The sequence below is a fragment of the Microcaecilia unicolor genome, chromosome 6, assembly GCF_901765095.1.
Source record: "Microcaecilia unicolor chromosome 6, aMicUni1.1, whole genome shotgun sequence".
In the NCBI taxonomy this organism is placed as follows: Eukaryota; Metazoa; Chordata; class Amphibia; order Gymnophiona; family Siphonopidae; genus Microcaecilia; species Microcaecilia unicolor.
In genome coordinates, this window is record NC_044036.1 from 44,140,549 (window position 1) to 44,159,590 (window position 19,042).

General features: G+C 42.7%; 1 protein-coding gene across 3 annotated transcripts in view; it reads right to left on the minus strand.

The window, feature by feature from the left end:
- The window catches only part of WDR78 (WD repeat domain 78), a 160,966-nt gene that overhangs the window by 12,371 nt on the left and 129,553 nt on the right, over positions 1 to 19,042 (minus strand). For all 3 annotated transcript variants that reach the window (XM_030207191.1, XM_030207190.1, XM_030207192.1), the window contains exons 12-14: positions 16,147 to 16,301; positions 8,596 to 8,720; positions 3,964 to 4,062 (exon numbers count right to left, since the gene is read on the minus strand). In XM_030207191.1, coding sequence (XP_030063051.1) covers positions 3,964 to 4,062; positions 8,596 to 8,720; positions 16,147 to 16,301 — 379 coding nt within the window. The remainder of the gene's footprint in view (positions 1 to 3,963; positions 4,063 to 8,595; positions 8,721 to 16,146; positions 16,302 to 19,042) is intronic.

Genomic DNA, 19,042 nt, shown 5'->3' on the forward strand with positions numbered 1-19,042 from the left:
TCTTTTTTTTTGCCCAAAAATGGACATGCGGCGAAATCAAAATTGCCGCTCGTCCATTTTGGGTCTGAAACCTTACCACCAGCCATAGACCTACAGGTAAAGAATTGGGGTGGTAATGACCTACACGTGTCAGCGCCAGAAAATAAAAAATATTTTTCAGACGCGCGCCAAAATTGAAATCACCACAAAGGCCACGCAGTAACCAGGTGGAAACTCCAATTTGGTGTGCATTTGGTGCACGTAGGTGCCTATACAGCTTAGTAAAAGGGGCCCTTGATAGTCAAGATATTTAGATACACAACTGGGATGCCTGAAAATTCTTTAGACATCTAACTAAACCAGTAGCTATCTAAGGTCAGACGTTAGAATTTTACCCTCTAATTCTATATAGGATGCCAATTAGGCGCCGAAGTTAAGTGGAGGAGTGGCCTAGTGGTTAGGGTGGTGGACTTTGGTCCTGAGGAACTGAGTTCAATTCCCACTTCAGGCACAGGCAGCTCCTTGTGACTCTGGGCAAGTCACTTAACCCTCCATTGCCCCAGGTACAAATAAGTACCTGTATACAATATGTAAGCTGCATTGAGCCTGCCATGAGTGGGAAAGCGCGGGGTACAAATGTAACAAAAAAAAGTGCCAAAATGGGGTAAAACAGCAACTAGGTGCCTAAGGGGGGAATTCATCAAGCAGCGCTAAGGCCTTTGCACGGGCTTTAGGGCCTTAATGCGCACTAAATGCTATGAAGCCCAAAGGTATAAAATGGGCTGCATCTTAGCATTTAGTGCATGCTAATTCCCTTAATATGTGTCAAGGTCCTAATGCCTGTGCGAAGGCCCTAACGCTGCTTCATGAATTCCCCCTTAAGTGCACTTAAGCCTATTCTATAACTTGGTGTCTAAGGGTCAATATTCAAAGTGATTTAACAGCCAGAAACAGCTCCTGATCAGTTAAACTCTTTGTGCAGGGCTGTCTGCTGATATTCAGTGGCACACAGACCACTAAAGTGAAAGTTGACTAGTTTGTGGGCAGTCTGGAGGGCAGGGTTGGCACCTTTGCAAATATTCAGAACTTAACTGCCTAAGTTAAGTGGGCAAATCAACCAATAAAAAGTCAGTCCTATCTTTATGCAGTGTAACTTAGAGGGGCATAATCGAACGTCGCCGGCGCAATAGGTCACCGGCAATCTATTTTGGCGGCCAGCGCAACAGCTGGCCAGAACCATATTTTGAAAAAGATGGCCAGCCATCTTTTTTTTTTCGATAATACGGTTTAGGCCAGCCAAATGCCAGAATTCGCTGAGTTTGAGATCGCCGGTTTTGTTTTTCAGCGATAATGGAAAAAAATGCCGGCCACCTCAAACCCGGCGAAATCCAAGGCATTTGGTCATGGGAGGAACCAGCATTTGTAGTGCACTGGTCCCCCTGACATGCCAGGATACCAACCGGCCACCCTAGGGGGCACTTCTAAAATTAAAAAAATATATACAAATAGCTCCCAGGTCCATAGCTCCCTTACCTTGGGTGCTGAGCCCCCCAAATCCCCCCAAAACCCACTCCCTACAACTCTACACCATTACCATAGCCCTTATGGGCAAAGGGGGGCACCTACATATGGGTACAGTGGGTTTTGGGGGGGGGGTTGTAGCGTTCAACACTTAGCACCACAAGTGTAACAGGTATGGGGGGATGGACCTGGATCTGCCTGCCTGAAGTGCACTGCACCCATTAAAAACTGCTCCAGGGACCTGCATACTGCTGTCAGGGAGCTGGGTATGACATTTGAGGCTGGCATACAGGCTGGTAAAAAAAGGTTTTATTTTTATTTTTTGTGTGGGAGGGGGTTGGTGACCACTGGGGGAGTATGGGGAGGTCATCCCCCACTCCTTCCGGTGGTCGTCTGGTCAATTGGGGCACGTTTTTGAGGCTTGGTCGTGAAAATTAAAGGACAAAGTAAACCCAGCGAAATACTGCTTAACACCGCTTTTTTTTCCATTATCCACAAAAGCCGGCCATCTGGTAGCCACGCCCATGCCCGCCCATGTCCCGCCTTCGCTTCGCTGCCGACACGCCCCCTTGCACTTTCACCAGCGTGGCGATGGTGTCAAAAACGCGGCTTTTGATTATACCGATTTCGACGCTTTTGTGAAATCGCCGGCCATCTCCCGATTTATGTCAGAAGATGGCCGGCGATCACTTTCGAAAATAAGCTTGTTAGGCGGTTAAGTGCTGAATATTGCACTTAATTGTATAAGAGATAGACAGTCGCATAAAACCAGATATTCAATGCCAATGCCTGGACATGGCCCAGCATTGAATATTTGAGAATAACACTAGGGATGGCTAAAACAACACTCACCACTGCGGGCTGAATATCTACCCCTAAATGTTCTAATGTGTTAACTGCAAAGGGGGTGTTCATATGGGGGGGGGGGGGGGGACATGGGCGGATCATGTGCATTCTATTTAAGTACACGCTTTATAGAATACTGTCAGTTAGGCGCCTAACTGCTGTCATTTACACCTGCCTTAGAGCAAGTGTAAGTGGTCATACTTAAATTCAGGTGCCTAATTGCTGACTTATGCTAGTATTCTGTAACAGATTAGATGCACAAGTTTTCCATTACAGAATACTAGCTTAGCACCTAGGTTCTGAGCACCTGATTTTTATCGCTCTTTATACAGCTGCCCCTTTACTTCCATGCTACTTTTAAAAAGCCTAAGAGGTCCTTGTACTAAGTGCAGCGAGTACTAACACATGCTTACCACAGATTAAAAGGGTTTACTGCAAGGCGCGTTGAAGCATCCTGTGGTAAATTTCAAATGTCTGCGCGCTTCCCACAGACTAAAAAATAGTTTTTATTTTTTGGTCTGGGGGAGCAGAGAGTAGGTATTTCTGCACTACTCAGTTAGCGTACAGCAATGCCTGATTAGCGCAGGATTAGCACATAAACCCTTACTACCTACAAAGCAAGTGGTGGTAAGGGCTCAGGCATTAATTTTTGTTAACGGCCAGACGCTACTGGCAACATTAGCTCATGGCCATTAATTTCAAAAATGGAAAATTGGACATTTTCCTGCTGCAGGAGAAATGGCTTTAGGGTGCGGGAAAGACCTATATAAGGACACACTAAGACCACTTTGTACTGCAGCTTTGCAAAACACCTATGAACATTCTAGCCATAATCTGTAAAAAAAATGTTAAAAACCTCTTATATATTTTCTATTTTGGATAATCTATTTCTAGCACGTAGGGTCTCATTTACTGAAGTGCAAACTGAGTTTGCAAATGTGCTTCATGACAAAAATGACACAAATTGCCTAGAACCACAAAAATGCCAAATTTGATGGGGGGGGGGGGGAGAAACGGATGGGCCTGGGTTGACCCTCAGAGTAATTTAAGGGGCAGGGCTACATGGGAGGGGGAGTTTCATACTTCTATTCCTTGTGTTGGAGCTTTTGGGCCACCACCAGGTTTAGGAGGCCCTCAGGGAGAGGGAGGGCTAGGAAGCCTCTATGTCGGCCCCTTTAAATCTGCCCACCACCACCATGTGAATGGGCTCATTTTAGACATTCCTCAAGAGGTGCCACAGCTGCCAAAATACAAAAAAACGTTTGGCCAGCATTTAACTAAGAGATGTTAATGAGCTAAGAGCTCATTTGCATCTCATAGCTAAATTTCACAAAAACATGTACTAATCCACAAACATTTTTGCAGGTTCTTATACGAGGCCTTTAGGTGCCTGAAATTCTAAAACAGTTCTTAGTTGAGCAAGGTATTTAGTACATATACTGCAACATAGCTAAAGTCATCCTCAGAAACTCTGCAAGTAAATTTTTAAAGCACTGTCAAGTGATCTCATTATATGAGAACTTTGCTTTTTAGGAAAATAAAACATGAAAATTATATTGCTTGTTTGGAATATAATTATTCTTTATTATATGTAACTAATAGCATAGTTTAATTTACCTTGTGTGCTTTATAGCTATCTAGGAATTGTTCATTATATGAACAGGAGCATTTATGAATATATCCCTCTTCAGTACCAGCCAAGTATATATTTGTTTCCTGAAATAAAACATAATTCTCAGTTGTGACATTCTACTTCGCATCAATGATCGTAATGCAATCAAAGTTTTGATCATCACAGGAGAAAGTACAATAAAGAAAAGCATAATGTTAACATAGAAAGATATAGTGGAATTAGAAAAGGTGCAGAGAAGAGTGACAAAAATGATAAAGGGGACGGGACGACTTCCCTATGAGGAAAGGCTAAAGCGGCTAGGGCTCTTTAGCTTGGAGAAAAGACGGCTGAGGGGAGATATGATAGAGGTCTATAAAATAATGAGTGAAGTTGAACGGGTAGATGTGAAGCATCTGTTTACTCTTTCCAAAAATACTAGGACTAGGGGGCATGTGATGAAGCTACAATGTAGTAAATTTAAAATGAATCGGAGAAAACGTTTCTTCACTCAATGTGTAATTAATCTCTGGAATTTGTTGCCAGAGAATGTGATAAAGGCGGTAAGCTTAGTGGGGTTTAAAAAAAGGTTTGGACAGCTTCCTAAAGGAAAAGTCACTAGACCATTATTAAAATGGACGGGGAAAATCCACAGCTTATTTCGGGGATTAGAAGCATAAAATGTTTTGTACTTTTGGGGAATCTTGCCAGGTATTTGTGACCTGGATTGGCTACTGTTAGAAACAGGATGCTGGGCTTGATGGACCTTTGTCTGTCCCAGTATGGCAATACTTACCGTATTTTTCGGACTATAAGACGCACTTTTTTCCCCCAAAATTTGGGAGGAAAATGGGGGGTGCGTCTTATAGTCCGAAAGTAGCGTTTTTGGACCTCCGTCCCGTACTTACAGGATTCCATGTTCCCTGGTGGTCTAGTGACGTCGGGGCAGGAAAGAGCCCCCTCTTTCCTGCCCATCGCGCTGCTCTCCGTGCTTCTCAATGCTTTCTGATGGTCTCGGCGATATTCAAATGGCCGCCGAGAATCTCGGCGGCCATTTTGAATCTCGCCGAGACCGTCAGGCAGCATACAGGAGGACGGAGAGCAGCGCGATGGGCAGGAAAGAGGGGGCTCTTTGCTGCCCCGACGTCACTAGACCACCAGGGAACATGGAATCCTGTAAGTACGGGACGGAGGTCCAAAACCCGGACAAGACGCACCGGAGCACCTAGGTTTTAGAGGAGGGAAAGAGGAAAATTTTTTTTTTCCTATTTCCCTCCTCTAAAACCTAGGTGCGTCTTATAGTCCGAAAAATACGGTATGTACTTATAACCTTATCAAGAAGGGCACTGGAAAAAATGAAGAAACTAGTTAGAAGGAAACTATAAGGAGCAGTTACAAGGGTTAAAAGGCTCCCATGAGGCATGCAGGCTGTATAAACATTCAATGAGGATCCGCCTGGGCGGAAGAATGCTGAAATCCCACAAGATGTACGTGAAGACTGAAAGGAAGTGGGAAATAGACCACAAGCTCAAGAGACCAGGACAATAGTCTTGGATCTAAAAAAAGCCTTTATTAGTCAGCGACTTGACACAGTACCATGTTTCATCCTCAGGCCTGCATCAGGAGTTTAAAAACAAATATGTGTCAGATGTAAACAGTACGGACCATAAAAACATGAAAGTATATGCAAACAATATTACATTTAAAGACATAAAAATGTAAAAATACATTAATGTACATGATTATGTAGATATAAGAGAATACACAATTACATGATATATCAAAATATGTATACATCAAAAAAGATCCACTGAGGGGGTGCCCCATTCTCGGAACATCCTGTGGGCAACGCCCATGTTGAGAATTCACTTGTGCGGTTGCATAATTCTGCTCAGCCTGTCTGTCAGACTGTTCTGTTTCATGCCAGATATGTGGCTCTGAGCACAATGCCATAACTAGTAGCCCAGGTCTACATTCCGACAGCCTGCTGACACATAATACATGGCTGTTTGCTCAAGTCAGGATAAGTTGGTTCAGCAGCTGAATTAGGTATACTGACCAGCTGAACTGAGCTGAGCTACAAAGACTTTGAGGCCATAGCCACCCTTTTCTTCCTGCTCCTGTTGCCCTGGTCATTGCTCTGAGGGCCATAATCACTACACTCTATATCATGGCTCAAAGCCACACTCCTGCTGCCTGCTTAGTATGCCTCTATTCGCTGACACTGACACCACTAACACCAGTGAGGAGGCAGGCAGAAGCAGCCAATGAATGTCAGGGTTTCACTTCACTTTCTTTTGCAGCACAGGTTGTGTGGTGGTGGTCAGCAATGCAGTAAGTAACAGACTGGGCAACAGAGGCCGGGGCAGAAGATGGGGAGGGAGCAAGAGGGAGAGATGTTGCTTGCTGACCACAGGGCCAGCGGAATGTGGTAAGCAGGGTATGCACGACAGGGGGGCGCCAACAATGGCACGCACTGCATGGCATGTCTTTCCCTTCTCTACACCCACGTCCGGCGACTCCCTCACCTGCCCGGTCTAACGTTAAAAAAAAACACCAAATGGAATTCAAGTAGAGTTCGTTCTTAGTCTGCTTTTGCAACTTGAAGGGTCTTTGATTTGCATGATGAGGCCTGGGAAGGTTCTTTATGACCACAAGGGGTTAGGTCTGTATCATGTAATTGTTATTGCACAAGTAGAACTTTGGAGGCTTCTTTAATAAAAAGAACTTGTTTAATAAAAAGAACTTGTTTACACTAATATATAAAAAGAAACAAAGTTATCGGACTGGTCAACTTCTTCAAACAAACTGCAGAAATGGGCAGGAGCTGGGTTTACAGAAAATGTTATTTCTGTATTTCTTACTTTTCAACTCAGAAAGTAGTTTTGTTTTTAATCATTTAGTCCAATATCAATCAAGAGGTTTTTATTTTTAAAGATCTTTAGTAATTCAGATGACTGGTTTTCTGATGTATAAAACTCGGCTCCAATGTGTACTTTTGGCGTACACACATGCAGTCAAATGTTTTACCTTATGATCATTTAATATGCCAATTACAGCTCTTAGCTTCCTGCATGTATATGTGTACCTGGTTTAAGTCGCCTCTGCTTTATAAGGGGTTCCATAAAATGCATCAAATATACGTTTTTAGTTCTCTAATTTGTTATTCAAGGACCTGCTGCTGGGTTTGCTCAATGGAAAGACCTCAAGCTCCCAATTTTGAAACTTGACAGTACCTGTCAGCGCTCTTTCACATTCAAATGAACTTTTTTGCATTTACAAAGTAGAAATAAACATTTATCTGTGCAATTAGCAAACGCTGAGTCCCCTTTTAAACGTGTTAGCCAAATAGATGTAACTGCAAAAATATAATTTGCATATGTTTTCAACTAATTTTTTTTTTTTTTAGTATGCATGTGTACATACAATTTATGGTGAACTTTAATTTTAAAAAATAGATTTTTAAATGGTAATCTGATGAGCTAAATTGGGAGAAGATATCATTGTACTCTTTTAATTAACTTGAGCTACACCTAAGTTTAGAAACCTCTCCACACTCATCTCTCAGTGGAACGACAGTTCCCAATATAAGGGGAAGCAGGGAATAAGCTTGGCACCCAGTCTCCTTTCTGTAGCTTGCTATAACTTGCTTCTGAAGACACAAGCACTGAGGAGCTGGACCCTGCAGACTGCAAAGCACATGAATCTTTAGGAAGCAATAGGTAGGCAGGAAAAGCTAGCCCATGGTCCATTAGAAGAAAAATTGTTTCCGAGTACTTCAGCAAGGTGATGCATTAAAAAAAAATGTTTCAAGCTAAGGACCCTGTTTACTAAGCCATGCTGTAGGCGCACAAACTTTTTTGCGCGTGCTAAAAATTAGCGCGCACTAATGATAGAGACAGCCATTATATTCCTATGGGTGTCTCCAGCATTAGTATGTGCTAATTCTTATCACACGCTAAAATGTTTGCACGCCTACAGCACAGCTTAGTAAACAAGGCCCTAAGAAAAGGTAAGATTGAGACAAATTATGAAGAGTCAACCAAGAAGCTACTTAACAACCAGTACTGTGGCAAGTTGAAAATGATGCTGGTTGCCTACCAGCCTTTTACTGAGGTTGTTTGGGCTATTATAAGGCATCTTACCCTTCAGGTGCCCCATCTGAGAGTAGAAACAATGCTAATGTCACTGAAAATCGAACTGCATGAATTTTCGTCTGAAAATAAATAGAAAGGAAACTGGAAAGGTTTCCTTTCTGGTTGGCTTATACACACAGAACTTATAAATTACAAAGCAGCTTAAATGTTCTTTACCACTTTGTAACCCTGGGGTGGGTGGGAGAATGGGGGAGGGAGGAGAAAGGAGATACTGGAACAGGGGAGGGGGTGCCAACAGAGTTTGCGGGGGGGGGGGGGGCACCAGAGTCCCTAGCACCGGCCCTGTGCTGACACCGCATACCCCCTGCTGTTGTCTCATGTACTGGGAACCTCTGATATAAAATATCTAATCTTAAATCTACATGCGTAATTTTTGTCTGAGCAGTGCTATTATATATTTGACTCTATCTACGCAACAGGCTTTTATTGACATTTCAATGAATATGCAGAACAGTAATTAAAATATAGATTTCATAAACCTACCTTTGGATGAAAATCAAAACACATTCCAGGTGCCTGTCGAGAAATAAAGGCTTCAGCTTTCCTTTCTTTTTCATTTGTTAATTTCTTGTATTTATCAGTTCCTGTTCGTTTAAGTTTCATCAGATCTATGAAATAAATATGCAGTAAATATGCTAATCTAAAGTTAGTTCATGTAAAATCCTGCATAGAGTATACTGTACTCCAATTAGATTGTATAAGATGGCGTTTTCTGATTCATCCATATGTATTAAATACATGAAAGAGAAGAAACCTTTACAGCTTGCACTGGTACCTACAAATTTTGCTGTGGTACCCAGGAATTTAATGTCCTGAATATTTTCCTTCTTGTGTTGTAACTGCAATAGCTCTTCTGTCTGGCACTCTGTGGTGCCCAAATTCCTATGCTAGTCTCACAGTCTAATGAGACCACAGGTTGATACCACGACAAAAGCTTAAGCATCGCACAGCTCAAATCTCAGTGACAGAAATGTGGTGCCTTACAGAAGAGTGTCCCAACAGCACTGATGTCAGTCATCAAGATGAAATGGAGGGAGGGGCTCCAAGTACATTGGGTAGGGATCAGGCAATGTGTGGGGGGGGGGGAGCAGAACTCTTAATGGCTCTAAAGAGATCAGATCTTTTTGTGGAATATTATCAATATCTTTATTCCTCACAATTTGGGAGTGACGCTAACGTAGTACATAAATTTTAGGGGTCGATATTCAGCCTCATAAAAGGCTTGGCAAGCCATTTCCAGCAGGGGCCGAACTAATCCCAAATATTCAAAACCAGGACATGCATGACTCCTGGCAATGAATATCCAGGTATATCCACCAACCTGGAAGTTAACAGGCCACCAGCCGATATTCAGACTAGTGTCTAGTTAACTCAGCAGATAAAGCTAGAACGGCTCTTTTGCTGTCCTAACTTGGGGGCCCTTTTACCAAGCGGCGGGAAAAAGGGCCCTGTGCTAGTGGCAGGGGGTTGTTTTTCCCATGCGCCATAAGGGCTCCCGCGCTAACCCGGCAGTAACCGGGCAGTGTGCGGCAATGTCTGATTACCGCCGGGTTAGCACCAGGCAAGCCATTTCTGAGGGTTTTCTTTTTCCCTCGGAAATGGCGCGTGCTCATGGCGGAACTATCGCTGGCAGCCACGTTGGGCCACCGGTAGGTCCAAAAGAGCTAGCAGTAAGCCCGCGTTGGGATTACCACTGCTCTGTAAAGGGACCCTTTATGTGGTTACTTAGCTGGTTAGTGGACTAAAAATTGCTGCTAACTGGTTAAGTTCATGCTCGGCCCTAACTCCACCCCCAGCCTGCCCCTAACCTATTCAGTTAGGGGATAGCCATTTGGCAGACATATTCAGTAATACTAACCAGTTGAGTGCTGCTGAATATTGGCAGCCGACTCACTCAGCAGGGTTTTAACTGGGCAGGAGCCACTCTTGCATGGTTAAACCCTTTTGAATATCAGGCCCTTAGAAGATACTTGCCTGCCCACCTTAACACCTGACCAGAGGAAGGAACTTGAGCAATAGTGAAAGGGGAGGTCCTAGTGGTCATTTGGGAGCGCCAGGGCTATATAAGCTTTCTGTGAAATTTTAAAAACCTTCACCCAAACATTAGCAGGCCCATTAACAACTTTGTTTATCTCTATCCTGAAGGGAGAGGCCCTATCAGAGTCTATGCTGATTGCAGGTATCTTGGTGATTCTTAACATAGTCAAAAAATGGGACAATACCACTATGTTTGAAACAAATGAAATTTTACCATCCAAAGTGGCTCAATCAATTCACAGTTGCTATTCAACTTTTTTATATATATTTTCAGCTTTTTTTAAATATTCAACTTTTTTTAAACTTTTTTTAAATATGTGTAAAAATAAGGAGGAAAAAAGCCTCTGTATTCCCGTTTCAGTACATATTTGTGTCTGTTAAACCGGGATGGAATCTTCATAGGCTAAAAAACCTCCTTATATCTTTAATCAACAAAACACATCATTTTTGACGAACACTTATCTTTTAGTGCCGTCCTTGCCATTGTAATTTGGCTTAACATAGTAACATAGTAGATGACGGCAGAAAAAGACCTGCACGGTCCATCCAGTCTGCCCAACAAGATAACTCATATATGCTACTTTTTGTGTATACCTTACCTTGATTTGAATCTGTATTTTTCAGGGCACAGACCATATAAGTCTGCCCAGCACTAGCCCCGCCTCCCAACCAACAGCCCCGCCTCCCAGCACCGGCTCTGCCATCCAATCTCCGCTAAGCTCCTGAGGATCCCTTCCTTCCGAACAGGTTTCCTTTATGTTTATCCCACGCATGTTTGAATTCCGTTACCGTTTTCATGTCCACCACCTCCCGCGGGAGGGCATTCCAAGCATCCACCACTCTCTCCGTGAAAAAATACTTCCTGACATTTTTCTTGAGTCTGCCCCCCTTCAATTTCATTTCATGTCCTCTAGTTCTACCGCCTTCCCATCTCCGGAAAAGGTTAGTTTGCGGATTAATACCTTTCAAATATTTGAACATCTGTATCATATCACCCCTGTTTCTCCTTTCCTCCAGGGTATACATATTCAGGTCAGCAAGTCTCTCCTCACACGTCTTGTAGCGCAAATCCCATACCATTCTCGTAGCTTTTCTTTGCACCGCTTCAATTCTTTTTACATCCTTAGCAAGATACGGCCTCCAAAATTGAACACAATACGCCAGGTGGGGCCTCACCAACGACTTATACAGGGGCATTAAAACTTCTTTTCTTCTGCTGGTCACACCTCTCTCTATACAGCCTAGCAACCTTCTAGTTAAGGCCACCGCCTTGTCACACTGTTTCGTCGCCTTCAGATCCTCAGATACTATCACCCCAATATCCCTCTCCCCCATCCATACCTATCAGACTCTCACCGCCTAACACATATGTCTCCCGTGGATTTCTACTCCCTAAGTGCATCACTTTGCATTTCTTCGCATTGAATTTTAATTGCCAGACCTTAGGGGCAGGACCCAATGTTGTGCTAGTCATATGGGTCTATATCCCTGCTGAATCTGGATGTTAAACTCATGGCTCAAATATAGACATCATGTTTGAATCAGTGGCGTAGGAAGGGGGGGGGGCGGTGGGGCGGTCCGCCCCAGGTGCACGCGCTGGGGGGTGTCGGCTCGCTGGTTCCCTGCTCTTTCTGCCCCGAAACAGGTTACTTCTTGTTCTCGGGCAGAGGAAAGCAGGGAAGCAGCAGAGCCGATGCAGCTCCCAGTGACGTGCACTGGGGGCGGATCGGCCCTCCCGCCTGCCCCCCCGCTGAAAGGTAGGGTGCGTTTCGTGGGGGGGGGCGCTCCGGAGGGGGGGGGGGTGCCGTGCCCTGCACCCGGGGGGGGGGGGTGCGCAGCGGCGACCCGCCCCGGGTGTCAAGCACCCTCGCTACAGCACTGGTTTGAATAAAGCTATTACAGCAATAATACACACTGACCAACAGACAGTATGAGGCAACTGGTAAACTGGTTGGTATGGGCTTAGAACAAGACCCTGCTGGTCCTGATGGCAGTAGATGCTTAAAAGGCCTTTCACAGGGTGGAGTGGGTCTGTGAAGGATAGGATTTGGACCCAACTTCCAGAGATGGGTGGGAGCACTCTATTCCAAGTCTAAAGGCAAAATTTAGGTCAATGAGGGAAACTCCAAATTATTTTTCTGAAATGAGACACAAAGCAGGGGTGTCCCTCTTTCCTCTCTTTTATTCACATTGGTGGTTGAACCAGTAGCTGTATGGATTCATGCCAATCCTCAGGTACAGGGTGTTTCTGTGGGTAAGGTAAACTACAAAATCTCACTTTTTGTAGGTGACATTATGCCAACAGCGAGTAATCCACACCAATCCCTGAAAGTTGTTCTGGAGGTGATGCAAAATCGTAGTCATGTCTCAGATTTCAATGTGAACCTTACCCAGAGTTCTTAATTATAGTGATAGAGAGGAAAAGGATGAGAGAAATAGTGGCCTCCTTCCCCTTTAGAGAGGCTAAGAGATCTCTTGGGGTGTAGGCAGAAACATTGGATAGGACGTATGAGTTAAACTACACCCACTGTTTAAATCTGTGGTTGTAGAATTAGACAAGACAACTAAGCTCCACTATTCTTGGGGGGGGGGGGGGGGACAGATTTCATGTCCTGAAAATGATGTTTTTATCTAAATTCTTATACGTCTGCCAGACCCTCTCCTTTGCAATCCCTGATAAGGAGTTGAGAATGTTGACTAGCAAGATGTTTCACTGTTATGGAGGAGAAGGTTGCCTAGGTTGCAGTTTGAATCCTCCTAGCCTGCAAGTGATATGGGGGTACATCATTTAGCTAGCTATTATCAAGCCACACAAGTGAAGGCCTTAGTGGAATGGAAGAGAGATCTTCGAAAGCAGTAGGTTTGATGAAACAAATGGTGTTGTGACACTACCCACTGGAGCCTGTTATTTGGCTCTCAAACTGGCTGCTACTACTACTACTACTATTTAGCATTTCTATAGCACTACAAATCGTACGCAGCGCTTCACAAACATAGAAGAAAGACATTCCCTGCTCAAAGAGCTTACAATCTAATAGACAAAAATAAAGCAAGCAAATCAATTAACGTGGGGGAGTGGTTACAAGTCAAAAGCAATGTTAAAGAGGTGGGCTTTCAATCTAGATTTAAAGATGGTCAAGGATGGGGCAGTAATATTCCAGTAAGATGTGTAAATAAAAAACTTAAAGCAAGACGGTCAATATATTGTATATATTGAAAAAGATTAGAAGATTCCAGTGGATAGTGTCCCAATGCCTTCGGGGCTGTTTATAAACAGGATGAAGTCAGTCCAGAGGGCAGCTACTAAAACAGTCAGTGGCCTTCATCATAAAGTGTATTGGGACAGACTTAAAGATCTTATTATATATACTTTAAAATAAGTCAAGCAACTGCGTTTCCAAAATTGCATCTGTTTATTCTTCTTTTAAATCCCACTTAATAGTTTTTATACTATCAAACAATGTGCTCTAATCTGCATTCACTCACTTTCAAATCACATTCATACTTCTCACGACACAACTCAAAGGAGATCACATGATCCTAGAATAACACTCCCCGTAAGTAAATTAACAACGTATAGTTGGTTCCTTACTGACCAGCAAAAGTATTTCCCACTACGATTGCATATTCACTTTTCTTTCCCAAGTACACAATTTACACTTAACATGAAAGTCACTAATTACTTTCAGGAAGCCTCTGTTTATAACAATGGTGTTTTTCCATGAATATGTTAAGGTATTAGCCACACAGTTGCATTAACACTTTTCTTTTCAAATAGCGATTACCCTTAACATCAAAGTCACTTATCACTTTCTGGAAGCCTCAGTTCATAGTAATGGTGTCTTTTCATCTAATCAAACAACTTTTCTTCTGGCTTCACTGTTGGTATCAAGTGATAGTATCTTACAGTTCCATCGTCATTTCCAGTTACTAGTGTCACAGTTCTTCCTTGGGTATTCTCCTATAGGCTCACTACTACACCTTCTGTAATGGCCAATTTCTGACAATCAGCACCAGACATAATCATAAATAAACCCAACGCAATACTTGTACTGTGTTTCGCCTCCTGGTGTCTTCGGAGGTTTAACTTTAATCTTATTATCGGCTGCTTACACAGGATTGACCTCACTCAAGGGACCTGGAAAAATGGCGCCGAGATCAGTTGTGTCGTCAGAAGTATGAATGTGGTTTGAAAGTGAGTGAATACAGATAGAGCACGTTGTTTGATAGTATAAAAACTATTAAGTGGGATTTAAAAGAAGAATAAACTGATGTAATTTTGGAAACGCAGTTGCTTGACTTATTTTATATTATTAATGGTAGTGACTGGATTGAAATTTAGGAACTCAGATTGATTACTCAACTGTTCATTATATATACTTTGGAAGAAAGGTGGGCGAGGGGAAATATCATAGAGACATTTAAATAACCCAATTGCATAAATGCACAGGAGGCGAGTCTCTTGAAAGGAGGCTCTGGAATGAGGGGGCAAAGGATGAAAGTGAAAGGGGTCCTAAAGAAATGCTTCTTCATGAAAAGGGTGGTGAATATATAGAATGGCCTCCTGGTAAAGGTGGTGGAGACAAAAACTATATTTGAATTCAAGAAATCTTGGTACAAATTCATAGGATCTCTAAGGGAGAGGAAGGGATAGTAGATGGTATGGATGGGCAGACTGGATAGGCCATATTGAGGCATATTTTCAAAGCACTTTGGGAGGCTAAGTTCCATAGGTTTCTATGGAGCTTTGGGAGGCTAAGTGCTTTGAAAATATGCCTCATGGTCTTTATTTCCCTTCATTTTCTCTATTTCATTCAGATCCTCCCTCTAGAACTGATATTAAGGGGGGGTTGAGATATGGAAGGCTGTTATCTAAATTGTATAGGGCCTCGTATTATGGTATGACACATAAACCCAAGCATCTTGTTCAATGGGCGCAGGATCTAGGGAAGGAGCTGATTTAAAAAATGTGGAATTTCATCTTCCAAATCACTCATAAAATTGTGATATCTGCAAACCTGGATGAGAATCGTCTAAAGGTACTGTATCAATGGCATCTTATACCACAGTGGTTGAGTAAAATGTTTGGTTCCATATCTGACCACTGCTGGAGAGGGTGTGGCCAGCTGAGTACATTTACCCTTGCGTGGTGGGATTGTCCATTAGCTCTGACCTATTACAGATTGTGCGCTGAGATGTTGCATGAAACCCTAGGGTTCAAATTTACATTGAATCTAAAGGTTTTTTTTGCTACAAGTCCTGCCTGTTGAACTGAACACACAATTTAAAAACTCATCTTTTCACTCTTGCTTTCCAAGGTCTGTAAGGCTTGGGTCCTGGTCGGCAAGTTGGTTAAATTTGGATATGTCAAGCTGAACCTGCAGCCAATAGCATGTTGGTCTGAATAATCCTATTGTGCATATGAACTACTTTCCTATATTTCAATGGAGTTCCTTTCTGATTATATTTGTAATTGTATGTATCACCTTGATTTATTTGGTACAGTAGGCAATTTTAACAAACAGAACTAAACCATAAACACCAGCAGTATTTCCTGAGAATGGATGACTGCATTGGAAATGCATTGCAAGCTGGCCAAGGCATGGAGAACGCCTTACATGCTGTGCCAAGAGGTTTTGTGTTCAGGAGACTCTGGAATGTTTACTTCCCTAGTAAATTAACAGTGAGAGGCAAGTTGAAGAAATCTGAGGACAGGTGGGTGATAGATGGTCCCTGAAAAATCAGCCCTAATAATGATCTAACACTGATATGACTTGCTTTCGCTTGATAGAATGTGGCTGGTGGTATATGGTGAGTTGTTGAATTAAAGAGGGGGAGAGGGGAGTTAGTGGTTGGGATGAAGGGAACGAAGAGAGGTGAATGAGAGCAGGGACTTTGGAGAGGGGGGAATAGCATTGTATCAGTTTGTTTATGTTAAAATATTTGGCTGGTTAAAGATGTTATGCTCTTTTTTGTTTTTAATGATATGGTACTTACCACTAGAATCCAGTCCTTTTCTTATATGCCACCTTGCAATTCTTCCATCTGCAGATATAGAGACTAATGCCTCCCCTTTATCATCTGTTATAACTCTGTCTTGTTCTGTCCATTTCAGCTGCCACACAGGGCTTGTGTGTTTGCCAACACTGTCACTAAAGCAAGATAAAATGTGAGATTTATGAACAAAGATATAGGTATACTAGTTTTATTATATTATTCTATAATAATATTTAAATAATATTTCAGTGGAAGGGTACCTGTGCTGACTGGCTATAGGTTAAGTGGAAGAACCTGTAGCTGAACCTGGCCATTTTACTAGAAAGTCCCAAACTTTCAAGAGGATCCTTCTAGCTCTCAGACAAGGTCATTTAAGGTAAGGAATAGGGACCCTTCTCTGGAGCTAGGGGAATAGGAGCCAACTTTTCAAAATTATTGGGGGGTGCTAAGCCCAATGAAAGTAACCCCTCCTCAGACACATACAAGGAATTTTCTTAATATTGGGGTGCTCAAGCACCCACAGAGTTGGCTCCTATGGCTAGGGGATGACTCAGCAATTCAGTGGAAAGAGGCTAATTAGGAAGAGGAGAGTCAGTTTCCTTGGGATCCTATAAATTAGCCTTTACAGTCAGGGGACGGTTGGGAGTGAAGGCAGGAAGCACCTGAAGAACCCTGTTTGGATCTGCAGAAAGACAGATTGAGGAGGAATTTATGGATATAGATCAGGAATTGAGGATTCGATGATACCAGATTTAGAGGAGATGGAATTCCTAAAACAAGGTAACTGAACTTTGCTTCAAGCTGCCCAACTGATCTTTCTCTCTAGGAGGCAAGGAGGGTGGATGGTAGCAGCCACTGTGTAATGGACTACCAAGTGTTTCCTGCTTTATTTTGGGTACTGGAGATCAACTTTTAGAAAGTGTGAAAGGAAGTGGTTAAGAAAAAGTGTGACATAAAAGGCAGAATATGTTCTTGCAAAACTTGTGCGACTATCAGATTTAAAAGCAATCTCAAATATTTCAAAGAGACTTCTACTTTTGCTGTGAGATTGGTGCTACCAATGAAGCAAGGGAGGCAGAGAAATCATAGATGCCAGACACATAGTGTCTGAACCTACCAGGGAATGGAGTGATGCAGAATCTAGTACTCCTGTTGTCCCCTAATTCAAAATGGCCACCATAGTCCCTTAGCAGTAGTCTCATAATAATACCATGAAAGGGTTAGACTGCATTGTACTGCAAGACTATCTCTAGGAGGCTGAGGCAGCCATTTTAAACCACAGAGTCACTGGAACAGTCTGCTATAGCTGCCTGTAATTATTTAAAGTCACATCTTCCCAAACAATCTGACACATCATATAATCTGCCAATTCGGAATAATTCTAAAATACAAATAGACAAAGGACCTGTAGAATAGCACAATTGGCATAAACAAAATCACCTTTGGCTCATTTCTCTGCTGGTTGCTAATAGAGAATTTAAACTACTTTACTTATTTATTTATTTATTGCACTTGTATCCCACATTTTCCCACCTCTTTGCAGGCTCAATGTGGCTTACAATACATCATGAATAGTGGAAATACATTAGAAATAGACATTTAGTGTTACAGAAGGATCTTGGGCAACATGATAATGATAAAACATGATAGTAGTATAACAAGCAGATATAGTAGGGCAGTTCTGAGTATATGTGGAGGAGTTGTGTATATTCACATTGGTTGATCTTTGTGTTATGCCTTGTTAAAGAGATGGGTCTTCAGTAGTTTGCGAAAGTTTGTTAGTTCGTAAATCGTTTTTAAGTTGCGCGGCAATGCGTTCCATAACTGTGTGCTCAAGTAGGTAAAGCTTGATGAGTGCATTAGTTTGTATTTCAGACCTTTGCAGTTAGGGAAGTGCAGGTTAAGGAATGTGCGGGATGATCTTTTGGCATTTCTGGGTGGTAGGTCTATCAGGTCTGACATGTAGGCTGGTGCATCTCCGTGAATGATTTTGTGAACTAGGGAGCATATTTTGAACGTGATGCGTTCTTTAAGTGGTAGCCAGTGTAGTTTTTCTCAACTGCAACTTGAATTTGGATTACTCGATTCTCAATTCTTTCATTGGTACAATCTGCATAAATCCTTGAAAAAACCTCCTTTATAAACCTTCCTCTGAACTTTCATTAGAATATATTCTTCATTCATATCCTTTTTGTTAACACTCTACCTCAGTATTTTATAAATATTTTCAATGCCATTCTAAAAAACATTTCTCTGTCAAGAAATTGATGAAAGAAATAGATCAATATCTGGAAAACAATGGTCCCTCTTTTGACTTTATGGCCTTTAGACCATCCCTCTCCTCCTCAATCACCCAGTCTTTATTCTTTCTTCAACACAGAGCACATTGGACTCTGATTAGATTTTTCAAGAGCAGCACATTTCATACTGATTACTGCTGGTCATGTAATGGTGCTAAAAGGTCACTCAAACATCTGCTTTTTGGTTGCACAAATGTTTACTCATAGTGGTTTGACATATGCAGGGCCGTGCCGATGCAGTAAGCGGGGTAAGCGCCGCAGGGGGGCGCCATCCTCTGGGGGGCGATGCCGCTGCGTGCTTACCTTGCCCCTCCCGCTCCCATGTAGGAACTGCCCGCCCTCTTCTCCCCCCCAAGATCCCTTTCCTTTTTTTTTCTTTTAAATTTACCTTCCTCCGGCAGCACAGCGTCAGTGAAGGAGGCGGCGCTCCCAGTCCCGACGTCTCTAGCCTTCCATTGGTTCGCTCAGTGTCCCGCCTTCTTCTGACGTCATCCTTCACTGACGCTGCGCTGCCGGAGTGGTCTATCGGTTAGAGCACCGGTCTTGACATCTAGAGGTGTCTGGTTTAAACTCACTGCTGCTCCTTGTGATCTTGG